The sequence below is a fragment of the Agelaius tricolor genome, unplaced genomic scaffold (genome assembly GCF_023055355.1).
Source record: "Agelaius tricolor isolate 1412-34295 unplaced genomic scaffold, bAgeTri1.0.p SCAF_8, whole genome shotgun sequence".
NCBI lineage: Eukaryota > Metazoa > Chordata > Aves > Passeriformes > Icteridae > Agelaius > Agelaius tricolor.
This window is the reverse complement of record NW_027269268.1, coordinates 41286381-41302431: the sequence shown is the minus strand read 5'-3', so window position 1 is coordinate 41302431 and position 16051 is coordinate 41286381. Positions and strand designations below refer to the sequence as shown.

Genomic DNA, 16051 nt, shown 5'->3' with positions numbered 1-16051 from the left:
GTATTTTTGAGTTTTTGCTATGTTAGGATGTGTTAAAGTACCGGAGGCTGTGATGGAATAAGGTAGCATACATGAATGGAAATCATGGTAGCTGTGTTGTTTTTTCTTTGGAGGCTCTTAGAGCCTTCATGATGTTTAGGTAAGTTCTTCCACTTTGGAATAAGGGTGTCCATGTGGGAAGCTAGCACAGAAAAACTCTTGAGCTATTTTTGCTAGTCTTCAAGCTCTGAGACTGTGATTGAATTAGCATAATCAATTTAAAATGAACTGAATCCTGTGATTCCTTTATATGTAGAATTGCTAACCTAAATAGGGTATATACATGGAATTTACTGCAGAGTCTGCATCAAATGGTTTTGTATGTTCATAAAATGGCTAATTCAAATAATGGTTCAAAATGATTATTAAAGCATGCTTTATCTGCAGGGTTCTACATCAAAAACAGAACCATGCATAAAAAGATAGGAAAAATGCATCTTTTCTTTCTGCCCTTACTCTTCTGAAGGGAGCAGGAGTCCTTTGCACTATGCCCACACTGATGTCGGTATCATAGTAGGCTCAGATCACGTTTGGTAACTCTTGCACGCAGTTGATGCTCTGAGGTACTGTCAGTATCTTGCATAGCTCAGCATGGCCTGTGCAGGGGCCCTTAGAGGAGTACAGGAGAGAACATGTGCGGTTATGTACACACCTTTCATGGCTGGCACAGCTTTACCAGTGTAACCACACTGTCCCTCCGTGAGACAAGCAGTGACTGTGTAACTGCACTTGGGGCTTCTGCCACAAGAGCTGGGGCCGTTACACCTCTGGTCTCCCAGACTGATGTGATGGTTTAGTCAGAAATAGCTTGGACAGACACTAGAGCTGAAGTTTCAGAATTCTTTTAACTAGTCCTAAGGCAGTTCCAGGGAGCAGTGTCACATTCCTCTTCCAGACTCATCTCTTCTTCTGCTTTTGTGCTTCTTCTCTTACTTGCAGCGTTCAGTGGTGAATCAAATCAGGGGTTGAGTTAAAATGAAAGAACTGTCTTGCTAATATGTGCTTATTTCAGATGTTTGCTATGCAGTTGTGTGAATGCTATTACAAAATCTTACCCCCTCTTTGACATTAATTCTGTGATAAGAAGGGAAATAGGACCTTGGCCACTGTTAGACGGGTTTAAGGCACTGTGGAAGTACAGTGTCTTAAATGTTTGGTAGAGTGATGTTTTAACAGCTGAACATTAGCAGGAGTGGCTATTTACCTACCTTAAATTTAAAAAAATTCTGCTAAAACTTTGTGGTGCTCCAGGTCTAACTCTTGAAAAAATGAAGATGGTTTTAATATTTGAGATGTTTTGTGTTCTGACAGGAAAAGAATATCCCTCAGTATTGTTCTTGTATATTGTGATAGATATGAAAATTCTAGACTGTCTAAGCAACAGTAATACAGAATTCACACAGCATTCATACTTGTAGCTCTTTAGATACATTAAAATACAAGTTACTTATTAGTAACATAGTATTTTTATCAGTAAATGAAACAAATAGTATGCAAAAACAATGTCACCTAGTTTTACTAGAACAGATGTAACCCTAATATATGTTAATATGGGGGGATGAAATAGAATGTGAAATTTGGTAGAACTTCCATGACTGAAATTATTTATAGGTTTAAAGAACAAGGGAGCATTTTAAGGAAATGTATTTCTTGGTATTGACCCTTTCTTATCTAGAGAACTGCTCTTTAATGTGCTTTTGACAGAAGTATTTCTTCTCTTTGCCCTGCCCCAGCCCTGGATTGTTTCTCTGTGGCGTTCCTCTGTGCTTTGAAGGTCAGCAGGCGCTTGCTCTAGAATGCAGATGTGATCTGCTGAGCTCAGCTGGTAGTGCAGCGTGTGTACTTCATAGCACTGTGGTAATTATGTGGCATTTCTGCTTCTCTTAATAATAATAGGCTCAGGATATGCACTTGATTTTGGCTTTTAAGCTGGAGTGAGTCTGAAGGAATATTTTGGAAGTATTGAACTGTTCCCTCTTGCTTTGGTACCTCTTTGAGGGGGTGGCAGTGGGATTATAAAACTGGTGTGTTTTTTTTTTTTTTTTTGGTAAGTTGAATTTGCTGTTTTTCTGCATGACAGTGCACTGCACTTTGCTTTGTTGAGTGACACCTCCCTTTTTTATGTTTTCCCATTTCTTGTGAAAGAGGGAACTGAGTGGATGCAGTGTACTTTGGCTTACTCTGGGGTAGGAAGGGGGTTAAGAAAGGAAAGTGTTAGTTTGAAAAGAAGGGAGATGAGAGTATGGTATTGACTTCTTAGCAGCTGAAGACACAAGCCTTTGTTAGGAATCTTCCTTTCTAGCATGTCAGTGAAGGAGGGAGACCTGAACCATTTGGAATAAGTTCAGAATGGTGCCTTAGCAAAAGAACATAAGAAAATAACACGATACATATTGCAAAGCAAAATTCCTTTGAATATTTATCCACAGATTTGCAAAGAGTTGGTAAATAGGATAAGAAGGATGAAGTTGGTTTTGTTTTTTAATTTATTTAAATGATTGTTTTACGGAGTAAATTGCTGCTGAAACATTGGAGTCTTTTGCTCAAAACGAGTTAACTCAGAGTACTTACGGCCTTGTGCAAAAATTGTGTTATAGATTTCACTGGATAATCAGGTGATCTTTTTCTGTAAATCTGGTGAAATATGTTCATGAGAGGTTTTGATGTAGAATAAGACTGTTGTGTTGGCATATAAAATGAGTGGCAGGGTAAAAAGAGTTTATAAGGCACTAGTAACTTTATAGTATAACAATTTATTTTTGCTAGCATGGCTTCAGACTAGGGTGAAGGATTTCTCACTTAATATGGCTTATTAAATATTGAACTTTGTAATGTCAGTATAAAATGTTTGGATGTTCAAAAGTACCTACTTCACATTTGTAAGTCATGGTTGTCATTAAAGAGGTAACTAAATTTTTATTATATTTTAGTAGGTTCAAAATTTTTGAATTGCCAGTTATTGCAATAACCAGTTACTGCAAGTTTACCTCATGGATGAATCAAAAATTTTAAAATCTTGTCACAAAGATAAAGAAATAATTTTATTTTGTTTCTGTGATTAGGGAAACAATTAGTGATTGAAAACATTTTGCGTATACAAAACCTCCCAAACTTTGTCCTTGGTTGAGAAAATTTCAGAGAAAGTTTTCAAGTTTATTTCTTAATTTTTGCTGAAATTTTTGCATGTACATTTTTTAAGATTTTTGTCACTTCCCTAAAACTCTTCCTTAATGTGTAAGGGGCTAGTCTTAAAGCCCTGAATGATTACAGAGCTTTAATACATAGCTGATTTTAGTGCAATGTTTATATGCATCATTTATCACATATATGTGTATTTTCAGGCTAGTTTTTTCTGGTTTAGTTTTGTTTATATACATACATGCACCTGTTTCTAGAGTTTTCTGAGTTATCTTCTGTAAAACAAAGTAAATTAACAAAAAATAACAGTACTTGATCCAATATAGAGTATGTATAAATAATTTTATAAGACCAGTAAAATCACAGACTGTAGGTAATTAATTCCCATATGGAATAGCAGGGTTTTGTGATTTTGTTTGGTTTGGTTTTGTTTGTTCTTTTTGTTCTTGTTATTGGGGGTTTTTTTCCCCACATACAACATAATTCAGAAGTAGCCACTAGGTTTTAAATTCCAGATCTTATTCTGTTTAAGGTGATTTTGTGTCTTGTTTCCTGTTTTTATAAATCGTATTTACCACCTTGTCCCTTATACCCAATGATATTTGATTGGAATTTGCACATGGTGTCTAAATATGTAAGGAGAGACAGACCTAGAGCATGCGAATAACAGTTTGACACTACTTTATTGTTTTTAAAATAACATGCTGAAGTTACTAATACTGCTAATAAACATATTTTTCTTTTTTAGTTTTGACACCAATAGTTAAAAACATATTATGTTTGCTAATGGATGCATTTATGTTTCTGTAGAGTAATTTATTATACGTGGATTGAGGGTCTAATGTGAATAAATTGTCCTGGGGGGAGTAAGTAGAGCTGATTGGTTCTAGGAAAACTTCACTCAAAACTTTTTTTGTATGTTGCCATCATCCAGTATTCAGTTTATGATGTTTGGTAGCCATGGCTGACATGGAAATATGAAGGATTTATTTGGCGTTTGGGTTTGTTTGGGTTTTTTTGCTTCTACTCAAGAGAGTTCAACACGTGTCAAGACTGCTGGCCATGTAATTAAAGAAAAATTTGTTAGAAACATCTTATTCTTTCATTTTTAGTTCAGCCTACCAGTATCTGTCCATATATCACCAGCTCTGATAAGGGGCATTTTTATGCAGATTGCTTGAGATTGACTCTCTGGTAGTCTCCTTATCAAAATAACTGAAGAATTTGGAGGCTTTTTAGAAGGCATAAAAAGTTCTGATGTAATTATAATTCCTATTTCTAAAAAGCTATTTGCTCTACTTCAGTCTTTATGAAGTAGACTTACCCAGGATCAAACTTTGAATGTATAATTTTTCTGCTTTTAGTAAATATAGTAAATAGTATTTTGTTTGTGAGAAATAAAATTTAGAAGAACAATGCAGTTTTTTTTATCTTAATATGCTCTTTTGTGTTGATATGTAATGGTTTTGTCTGTTTATTTTATGTCAAGGAAAACACTGGATTTTTAAGAGTAGAGGTACTGGACTAGTGAAGAGGATAATAGGCCATGAAGAAATAAAAGAGGTTTCTAAAGGCAGGTTGAAGAAGAGAGAAGGAAATGGTATTGAAAGCTCAGGAAAAAGGTTGGATTTCCTGCAGAAAGCAGACAGGCCCTCAGAATGGGCAGGCCCTCCTTATTAAGGCCTGTAGACTATGGTGAGTAAGGAGAACAGAAGAGCTTGTTATCTGCTGAGAGTAATATTATAGAGTCCAGAGCTGCTCTCTAAAATGATTTCAGTAGAAGTGAAGATGTGTGTTTATGTCTTGACAACGGCAGAACTTACTCTTCAAATTTTCTGGTAGAGTGGATTGTGTGTTCTTTGCAAGGAAGTGACTAAAACATAAAATTAGACAGTATCATTCTGGAAATTTTTTTTAAGAGGAAGCAGGTGAAGGCAAAATATTATCAATCAGTGGTTACTGTGATAAATATGATTAAGTGTCCTGTCTTTGGAAGATGCTCACAGAATAACACTTCATGAAGGATTGATTCATTTGGGTTTCTTTTCAGAGATAAAGCTTTTAGTAGTGAATAAAAGGGCATCATATGAATCTTCCCCAACTTGTCTGCATCATACTTTTAGTTTAGTCTCTTAAACTTGGGTTTAGTTTCCACAAGGTTTCCAATAAAATTGGTTAAGCAGGACTATAGCATTGCAAAAAGAATCTTAGCAGCTGAGTTGGTCTAAAAGACAACAAATCTTTTGACTAGACCCTAGTGTGAATTAAAAAGAAAAATGGCTATGCATAATCCATCTAGACTATCAAGAAAAAAAGAGGGAATGGCATCATGCATTCCCTTGCACGATGCAAGAGAAAATTGTTGCATCAATTTTCCTTTCTCTCTGTCTTGTGGTCTGTTTGTTGTTTGCGTTTTTTTTTGATCAGTCTTGATCAAAATAATTTTCAGATGTGATAATGGAAAGTTCTGCTAGTGTTGGACTTGTAGATTTCTAGAAAAGGATTTTACTGATGGATTTCTGGGCACTGCATTGTTACAGAATTCAGCTTTGAAATTATGGAAATAAATGCTGTGAGTAATGGCATGGCTCATATTTCAGGAATTGCTAGCCCAGTGATTTAGTCACTAAATTGTTACTGGATCAACGAGAGGTGATGCTGTTTTAGACTTGGTGTGGAAGTGTATTGAGGTCTTTGTAGGACTGCTTCTGGAAAATCAACTTGGGGTGTGAGATCACAGGCTGAGTCATAAATTCTGCGCTAAGGTTATTGTTGTTAGAAAATTTTTGAAGACCATTGTTGTTGGTAGAGGTGGAGGCAAGGGACTTATTTTGTTAGAACTGCTAAAATTAAGTAATTTTATCCTACACGATCCTCATTAAAGAGAAATGTTGTAGGAAAACACTCCAGATTTAATTTGTTTAATAATCACTTTGGTGCTGTTTCTCCAGGAATGAAGGATAAAGCAATACTTGTCAAGGTGAAGCTGAGCTGAACCTTGAAAAGTGTGGGAATAACATGGAACAAAGGATCTTCAGCTATTTGAAGAAAAAATTAATTTGGTATATGGAGGACATGGTAGAATTGAAGCATAAATACAAAATTAAATTAATCCCTGCAATAAAACAGTGCAGTATTGCCTGCTGTTTTTCCTTAAGGTGCTGTGCACAGCAAATAAGGGCATGGAGACAGCTACAGCTGTAGTAATAGAAGCAGTCATCTCAAAGTGGGAACCAGGATCACTGACTCTTGAAAGAAACTGATCTTAGTGACAGACTGTGTGTTTTGATTGCTTTTAAACAAATTTATGGAGTTGGAAAGGATTTGTTGTGAAAAACAGCTAGTGTGGTACTAATTGAAACTGAATATGAAGGAGAATATCCAGGCTACTACAAGAGTGTGCAGGAGGTCACTGAAGAAAAGCAGAATGCTAAGTAGAAAATGAAGCAAGCTGCAGCATGGATTAACCATAGATTGTATCATTGAAATTCATCCTGTTTGCTATTAGTACAGTCCTCTAAATGAAAAGTTATTTGCAAAGGACAAGAACTCCTGGTGTCACAGTGGAGCTTGCCAGGTGATGTTGGCTGAGGGAGAGCAGGAGCAGCTCAGCTGAGGTTTGAGTGACTGCAGCACCTGCGAAGAGAGTTACAGTGACTCACCTGTATTGGTTATTTAAACCACTCTGCTGCTTTGGGAATGAAGAGTCCATGCGCAGGGGCAGTACCTCTGACAAAGCACTGTGCAGTCACTGCAGAGGACAAAACCTTCTGCAGGAATCCTTGCTGGGACTCTTGGCACTTGGTCTGAGCCTCGTGTCATGCTGCCATGAAAAAGACAGATTTCATCTTTCTTAGGTTATGCTGGTTGTGATGTGTCTTCAGTGAGTGCAACAGGGTGCTCGTGGCACGGATTCTGAGACATCGTCTAAATTTGTTTATGCAGGGCTGGTTAGGTGATCATGGGACATAGTAGAGAACCTTTTATAAAAAAATCAGTATGGTGAGATTAGAATGTCATCTTGTTTAAAGCAAAATTAAGGCTGGAAAATCAGTGTAAATGCCATATATTTTACAAGGGGAATAAATACTAGATGTATGAAAAACTTGTTGAAGCTGGGAAACAGTGCTGTCAGAAGTGGGGATAAATAGATTGTAACTTCTAATTGTACTTGAGAAAGCTTTTAAAAATTGTGAGGTGTTGGAGCAAGCTGCCAGTTGGAAGCGTGAGAGCAAAAAATTAAAAGTGATGTTGGAAAGCTTGCAAGAAGATAGGTCACATAAGATCAAGTTTAAATTCAGAGAGGGAATTTTTTACAGTGCCTGGCTGTTGTGGAGAGCTGCAGGTGCTGCCTCATTTGTGTGAATTGAAGGGATCTCAAGTTCTAAATACAAATGGATGTAACTACAGTTCACTATTGGATTAATTTAGTGAATTAGGATTTTTTACATGGTGAAACTTTTACCTAATCTTTGATTTTTCTTTATATCTATGAACATACCTGGTCAGAAGAGCACTCTTTGTTTTGGTGGGACTGATTCAATAGAACATTTGCAGGAAAGAAACAGAAGTAATTTCCCAGCTGTTGTCCAGTGAATGCTGTGTGCTTAATGGTTCATATCATTGGTAGATTCAAGAACCAGCTTGTGGCACCCATCAGCTTTATATGACTTAATCCTTCTCTAGTAGCTGCCAGCAACCACGTTTACTCTGAGGGTGAGAAGAAGCACAGCTGTATAGAACTAGTTGGAACAATTTTAAAAGATCTGAAAAGATGCTAACAGTTCTTGCAAAAAATAACACAGGAATTAAGAAATCTGTATTGCAGTGAGTGAGCACAGTATGCAGAAGTAGCAGAATGGAAAAGCCTGTAATTCCTTACCTCTGAAAACTTGATGGTACATCTTTCTAAGAGGAGATTGTGCTTTGCAACTCCCCAATAAAAGTTACTGGCTGGGAGATTCATGGCTTTCACTAATACTGCTCTCTGGACCTGGAAAGCAAGTTCACTGGAATGAGTAGTTCTAGCTGAACACTTCTGGAGAATCTGTCTCTGGAAAACATATATTTTCTCCAGTATCAAAGTACAGTATTTTTATTTTGTAGAGAAGTTCATATGGGGTGTGAAAATGTTGAGGAGATGACAATAAAATTCAAGTGCATAAAGTAAATTGTATCTTATGCCTAAATATTAAAGATATACATGATTTAAGACTACAATATTCTGTTTAGATCTTTGTAATGTTAAAAATACTACTCTGTTTGGGGAAGTCTTTTTGTGCTCCATTGCAAGTGACAAATGTCTGTTTTGAAAAAAATTGGTCTAAATATGAAAAGAACTGATGTGTAATTTGGTCAATTTAATTTTTTAGTTTAGATATGTAGAGTTAATAGGTGATTTGAAAGATCATGGTCATTTTAAAATATAGTCAACTTTGAAGTACAATTTTAGATATGATCCTGGATTGCTTTGCCTATTCTAGTGGTAGTATAAATAGTATTGAAGTTTCTAATGCTTCACAAGTAGTCTGTTTTTAATGAAGTAAAATTTCAACTGGAAGATAGCTATTAACTTTAGGTTACTATATTTTTAAATGTTTACTTACTTTAAAGTACTGTTCTAAAAATTTAAAGCAGCATATTTTGGGGGAAATTTGTATGTGAAATGCTTACTTATGATTCTTTGTTTCTCTGTTTATTTTTAAGACGAGCAAAAATCAAATTAAAGTAGATCTTGTAGATGAGAATTTTACAGAATTAAGAGGAGAAATAGCAGGACCTCCGGACACACCATATGAAGGCAAGTAAAGTTTTTGTGTATGCAATCATTGTACATTTCAAGTCATGTGTCTTGAGATGCTTTGTTTGTAAAAATAATTACAGCATAAAATGTAGAGGTACATGTTTTAAAACAGTCTGATTTTTTTTTTAATACAGCTTGAAAAACTATTTCAGTTCAGCTTCTGTGTTGCCTGAGGGAGAGATCTATTTGGCAGTAGGATAGACTATCCCCTATCAAGCTTAATTTGTATATATGAGCTGTGTGGTTTAATTGGTATAATTCTGACTTCTAGTTGTTTGTTTACTGTCTTGAGAGTTTGAGCTCCTTAACCATGAAGCATTAAGAAATTTAGCTTTAGACTGTACATGTATTTCTGTGATCTAGAGTGGTGATCATTCATAAACATTGCATTTCTCCTATCTCAAGCAGAGATGCTGTTGCAAGTTAAATTTGGGATTAATTTTGGGCATCTGTGTGTCCCAGTACTTAATTTATACTGACGTGGGGGACTCTGTAGTAAAGCGTCATATCTTTAGCTGTCTTCAAAAATTATACCTTACTGACTTTCTAGTTTATTAAAGCTGGTATCACTAATTATGCATCTCTTACAGTCTGGTAAAAGCAAGGTAACTTCTATAAAGAAGCTTTAACAGAGACTAATGTAACATGCTTCTTCAGAAATTACTCAATAGTGTTGGTACTTGTAAACTTTGTGATAATATATATGGAACTGGCAGACATACCTTCTATTGGAAGTTCTTTCATGATAAGTAAGGATTTTTAATTTTTTAAAACAAATTTTGGATAGCTTTAAAATATAGTTCTACTTGACTTTTCCATGCCAGGTATCTACTTTGATTTGAATTTGTACTTTCAATAAAAAAGTATCAAGGAGTGTCTCAGGCAAATAAGTTCTTTTTTTGGAATATGAAACAATTTTGCATGTTCTTCAGGTGCTCTAGTTGCTCTATGCCTTTGAGCTAACACTGAGACTTTAGTATTCCCTTGAGATTGGGACACATGCCATTTGTCATTATTTTGAAAAAATAAATTTTCATCAGGTGGGGAATTGTTTTATAGCTATAGGAAGTATATGCACTCAAAAGCATTAGTGACTGCTAATGAAAATCTGGTTGTCACATCTTCCCTAATGGAGGACATCCCTTGTGATTTGCTTTTCTGGGTGAGAAGCTGGTGCAGTAGCATTGGACTGAGAGCAGGGAGAGTCTCCCCTCTAGCTTTGGGACCAAGAACAGGAAAAGAAGGAAGAAATAGCCTAACAGTGGTTGACATGGAAGAATACTGGGCAGGGGTGGATGTCAGAAGCTGACAAGAAGGGAAATTAGTCTGGAAGAAAAAAAGTAGAAAAGTGGAAGCAGCTGTAATGGTAGGGGTGCCCTGTGGAACTTTATTTCCAGAGTTCCTCAACAGTCTAGTAAATAATAGTGGTTGTTCCCTCTCCCTAGTAAATAATGGTGGCTTTCCCCTCTCCCATGTGTCTTGTCCCATGTGTCTCCATCTCATCAGCTGCAGATGTATAGTTGACAGATGATAATGTCTGGAAACAATTTATTCTGGTTGTAATATGCGCCTTCAATTTAAAAGGAGTACTATGCTGTTTCCCTAAAATACAGACTCACGCCAGTGATCTGTTGGGAAGTGAATCATTCTGTTTAGAATTTAGTATAGTTGTTGTTTTGGAATAGTATAGTTCATCTTGTAAATCCAAGACTTAGTATTGTAATAACTTAATATATGTATATAGGCAATTGAATACTAGGAAACATCTGAATGGTGGTAGAAGGGTGTTGGTTTTGGTGTTTATTTTCCATTCAGAGAGAATTAAACCTTCTTGGGTAAGTTGGTTTGTCAGAGCTTGCCATTTCCCCCACCTCCAGGTCAGTATTACCTTGGTTTATAAAATGGGCCTGGTTTAGAGAATGTATTGAGAGTTATTTGAAATTAAATATGTAACACTCATGTGTAACACTCATGAGTGTTACGTAAGTTAAAAACTGTATAGCAGCTCACGTAGAGGGTAAAAACAGATTGAAATATCTGTCTGCAGGACTGGGTTCTGTGTGATGTTGAATGATTCAGGTAGACAAGAATTTCAAAAGCTGGGTACTGTGCTCAGATATTCAGCATATCCTGCTAGTGAAAAACAGCAATATGTTTAGTGCAGAATTTGTTGATGTGAAATGCATGCATACTTACATACCTTTGAGTAGATTTAATTATGAGGATATAGTAAATACCCCTTCGTGGGGGGGGGGGGTTGAACTTATTTTTTATTCTGATTATGGCAGGAATCTCATGGAAGAGCAATGTGATTGTATTCTTCCTTTAATCTAGAAGTCATATGCTTTGAGGAACAAAATGAGAGTTACTGCCAGCCCAGTTTCTGGTGTTTCCTGACATTAGAATAATTTGCTTTGGAATGTTAATATTTCTGTAATATAGTTATATGCATTTATTTCCTTACATTATTATGAAGGGCGTGCCAGTGTTTTTTGTCTTCATTTTATGACTATAGCAGTTAATGCATGCTGCACAATTACTGACTGATGTTTTGTCATCTATAATCTGAACAGTGACACAGCAAGAAGTGCTTTATGAAGAAGTTTTTTGCAGTAGTTCTGGTCAGACAGTCCCTGTGATACAGGAGGGAATTCTAGAACCATTGTGAAGTGAAAGAACAGTTGTTGACCATAGTTGGTGAGGTATCTGAAACCAAACTGCTGCTGCAAATTTTTTTATAGGTAATGTTGGAACATTAGTTAAGAGTGACTGAGAGGAAGAATGCCATCTATTGACAAAATTTACAGCTTTTATTTATCTGTTAGTAGTGTCAACTCATATTGATCAATTACCAGAATATTGCAAGACACAACTTAAATGAAACATGTTTGCATCCAATGTTAAAATGTGTTTGGAGAGAGGACCTTTGAGAGTCTTGATTAATGGCTGCTGGGTTTTACTTGAATCAAGAGCTTTTCAGTAGATAGGTTGAGGTTTTGTGGGTTTGGATTTTTTGATGTTGTTTTTTTTTAAAGCCTGTGTAATATTGTTATTAATTTCAAGCCAAGCTTGCCTGTGAGCCACAGCAACTGCAAAATTTATAATAGGTTATTTCTTCAAGGGAAATAGCTAAAAATTGCTCTAACTCTTGTGAGACCTGTTCCAGTAGGACTACAGAAGGAATATTATGCCATTACTGTTAAATTCAATTTCAAGCATTAAATAGCCACAAAAAAAGCCATACACAGGCATCCTCTTAAAAAATGCCAAAATATTAGCATGCAGAAATTAATATATTAGTAATTTATACTTTAAATTTAGTATTAAAAAAATCACAGATTTGTTTAGGTTATGTCTTTAAGCCTGTATTTTTAACCTCAAAGTTTAGTGCAAAACAATACTGTATAAATAACACTACCAGCTCTTCAGTCTCTGGTGAAAGATATTGGTGGCTGAATATCCTATTAGGCAGAAGACTGTAATAGTTTGTGGTAAGCAGGAGAAGTGGTAATACCTAAGGATAGATTTCATATTACCTTACAAAATGATGTGGCAGCAAAATCGTAGAAGGACTGATGAGCGTAGCTGGTTTTTTTTCTTAGAAACAGTTGCTGCTGAATTATGCTTCAGTTCAAAGAAAAGGAAAACCAAACTTCCTTGAGGTCTCTTATTGCTGTATGTCTTCAAAACTGTTTATCCTCTGCTGTCCTGTGAGCAGACAAGCAATCAACTTAGACATTACTGTTATAATTTTGGATTTATTGGTCTTTTTTCTTGTATAGTATTATCTATTAAAATGTCTCAAGTTACTTTAGAGTTAAGTGAGAAAAAGAACAGCTGTAGGCAATAGTGTAAAATACCAAACTGATGCTAACTAGTTTCAGGTGGAGTGTATTAGACTGAAATACATTTTAAAAATGAGAGCTCTTAGGAGCTACTAATGTGTTTTTTGGCACAGATGAAAAGGTGCCATATACTGTAACTGCTGAGAGGAGTACTTGGAGGCTTTTTTTCCCTGTGCATCTTGCTGCCAGTATTGTAACTACTTGAGAGCTGGTTCTGTATAGCTTGATTTGCAGAGTAAATCACTGGAAATCTCAAGGAAAATAGATTGCAAATACTTCAGCATTAATTCAAGAAATTGTATAAATTGTAACACATTATACTGACAGAGGGAAAAGGTTTCTGAAAGAAGAGCAGCAGATTGAAGAAAAAAATTGCAAATGAGAATAAATGCTTTCAATTTTTGTAAAAAATGAAATGTCTAAAAAACAGTGTATGTTTTTTAATACTCTGTTCTTTTTGTCATTGAACTGCTGCCTGGCAAATGGCCTTCACTGTGCAGCCAGAGATAGTTTGAGATTGCTCCAGAAGACATGAGTATTGGTAGTGAACTTGAATGTTAACAGAACTATAATGGAAATAGGATAGGGAATGATACTGTGACAAAGAAATAAAACTGAGAAATGTTTAAAAGGGGCAGTAGGAGGGGGTTCAGTCTTCAAGCTCCTATTATCCTTTATTGTATGCTCTGGCCCTTCATGTTGTATTAATGATACTGGTGTGTCAAAGTGTTTGCAGAATTGAAACTGAAGTAACTACTTCAGGTAGTAGTGTAGCACATAATAAAAGTTAAGCACTGGTACTTCCTTTATTATTTTTTTCCCAAAGTGTGGGAACTTTTCTGAAAGGGTTACTTGAATGTATTTGAATTTCAAAAAGTTTAAAATTAAATACAGGTAATTTCAATTATGTAATTTGAAGAAAATTTGTCATGAGGTATCAGAAAAGAGTCAAAATAATGTAATATCCCATGTTCAGCCTGAATATTCCTGTGTCCTCTTTTTTCATCTATTTAGGAGATATTTGGTTCCTATTTTGGTATATTTTACTAAATTAAAGCATGGAAATGATAAGATTGGAAATAAGAATACACAATAAATATACCTAAGAAATATAGGTAGTGATTTGCACAAGCAAACACAGCTTTTCTAACTGACTTTATTGCATTTATTTGTGAAATAGATGAAATTTAAATGAATCTCCTAACTAATACAGCTGGGTAAATTTGAATTTACTTGAAAATCGGCTCATATAGAAGTGTAAGCTTATTGTCATGAAAGACTTAAGTTTGAGTAATGTTCCTTTGGTATAATTTCCAACTTGTTCTTGTCTTTTGCAGGTGGAAGGTATCAGCTAGAGATAAAAATCCCAGAAACATATCCGTTTAATCCTCCTAAGGTACTGCAAACACACATTTTTGGGTAATACAATTTGGCTAACAAGTTTGGTTTGAGTGTTCTTATATACTTGTTTGTTAGTGGATTTTTTTGTTGGTTTTGTTGATTTGTTTTGTTTTTTTTTTAATTCAGTTCTAGGCAAGGATTGGAACTGTTACATTTAGGTAGAAACAAAGCAGGATGCAAAACTGTGTCTAGTCAGATGTACACTCTGATTGTTCCTCAAAGTACAAACTGGGAAATTTTGGGGGAGGAGCTTGGGCCTTATTATTGACCCTAATGTAATATTTTTCTGACAAGATAAATACAGTTTTCAGGTAGTTTTAAATGATGTGGAGGGTACAGCTGTCTTCCCTCCCCCTCAGCATTGTTGAAGAAATGTTGTAATAGGGAGTTATTGGTTCTTTTAATTTCTTGGGCTCCATAAGTTATACTTAAAAGATTCTTGAATCTAACCTACCAAGTTTCTAGTAATAATTAAATAGAGACTTGTAGTGTTGTGTGTCTTGAAGAGCCAACAGAGAAATATAATAGAAATAGATAATATGCACACGGGTGAGAGATGAGAAATGGCTGTGGGAAAGTCACTCGTATTTTTCACAACTTACTGGCCTTTTAATTTACTGCATCTTTCTAGAACTTCAGTTTTGTCATTCCACTCTGAATAATGTTCTCTCCAGCCATGTGCAGCTGTACATTCCTGTGTCCTGATTTGGTCCATTCTTCAGTGGCTTGAATCTGTAGACACCTGAGTTGTCTAACTCCACTTCTTGATTGGTTTTCTGTTTGTCTGAAAGATGTCTTTGAACCAAGAACATGTCCTAGATTCTTATTTTCACCCTGATATGTAATACTCAGCAGGAACTGGGAAAGAGGAAGGAGGAGAGAGGTGTCAGTTACTCATAGGTTCTTTGAATTACTTCCTTGGGGCTGGAGCAAAGGACACAGAAAATCTTAAAGAAATGTCTGTTGGTCTTCAGTTCTTTAATCTGCACACATTGTGGTGGGAGCTAAAATAAGGAGAGCTGAAACAGGTTGCAGATGCTGAAAGATCAGTCTGTATACCATGATTTAGGTGCTGCTTTAGGGCTTGGTGGTCTCCATTTCCAGAGTTCATAGGCAGCAGTTAGAAACTCAGTGCATTGTAGCATAGTACTGCTTATTCTGGAGTCTTGAATTGGAAGCCTTTTTGCTTGTGTCTGGCCCTACCTTTCATCTGAAAGAATTCTTTAGCTTGTTCAGTATGTGCTTTGACAGCCATTGTTGGCAGTCATTCACTGTGAGAAATTATCCAGTATTTACATCGCTTTTTACATTTTACAGGTGATTTCTAGAGTGGAGGCAGTTAGTAAGAGCCTCAGCTGACATGATAGCTTATTTTTGTCCTGGAAAGCAGAACTGTTCTGGTCTTGCCTATTTAGACACCAGGATTGCACTGATTTTATTATAGCCCTGTATGTACAGTCTTTTGCTGTAGTGCCTGGCAGGTAATCTCTTCACTGATTTGCTTGCAGGTCAGGGGCAAAAGTCAAAAGATCTGTGCTATACTTAAAGTGTTTTTCAGGAGTTTGGGGTGAGGAGGAGATGAGAAACAGATGGGTCAAAATCACTAGAAGGCAATTACAGTGCAACCTGAAGAAAATGAAGGGGGAATTTCCAAAGGTAAAAGCAGCACTTTCCTTTAAGAGAAAGTGCTGCTTTTACCTTTCTTAGTGTCTTAAAATACCCAGAAAACCCAAACTACCAAAACCTGATTTTAGTAATGCTTTGTAAACATGAAAACACTTAAGTGTAAAAATATAGACATAATTAATGAATGAATGCTGGGACT

The 16051-nt window shown here is 35.9% G+C and overlaps 1 protein-coding gene across 2 annotated transcripts in view; it reads left to right on the top strand.

The window, feature by feature from the left end:
* UBE2K (ubiquitin conjugating enzyme E2 K) overlaps positions 1-16051 on the top strand; it is a 44445-nt gene that overhangs the window by 8716 nt on the left and 19678 nt on the right. For both annotated transcript variants that reach the window (XM_071432520.1, XM_071432519.1), the window contains 2 exons: positions 8884-8977; positions 14163-14221. In XM_071432520.1, the coding sequence (XP_071288621.1) occupies positions 8884-8977; positions 14163-14221 (153 nt within the window). The remainder of the gene's footprint in view (positions 1-8883; positions 8978-14162; positions 14222-16051) is intronic.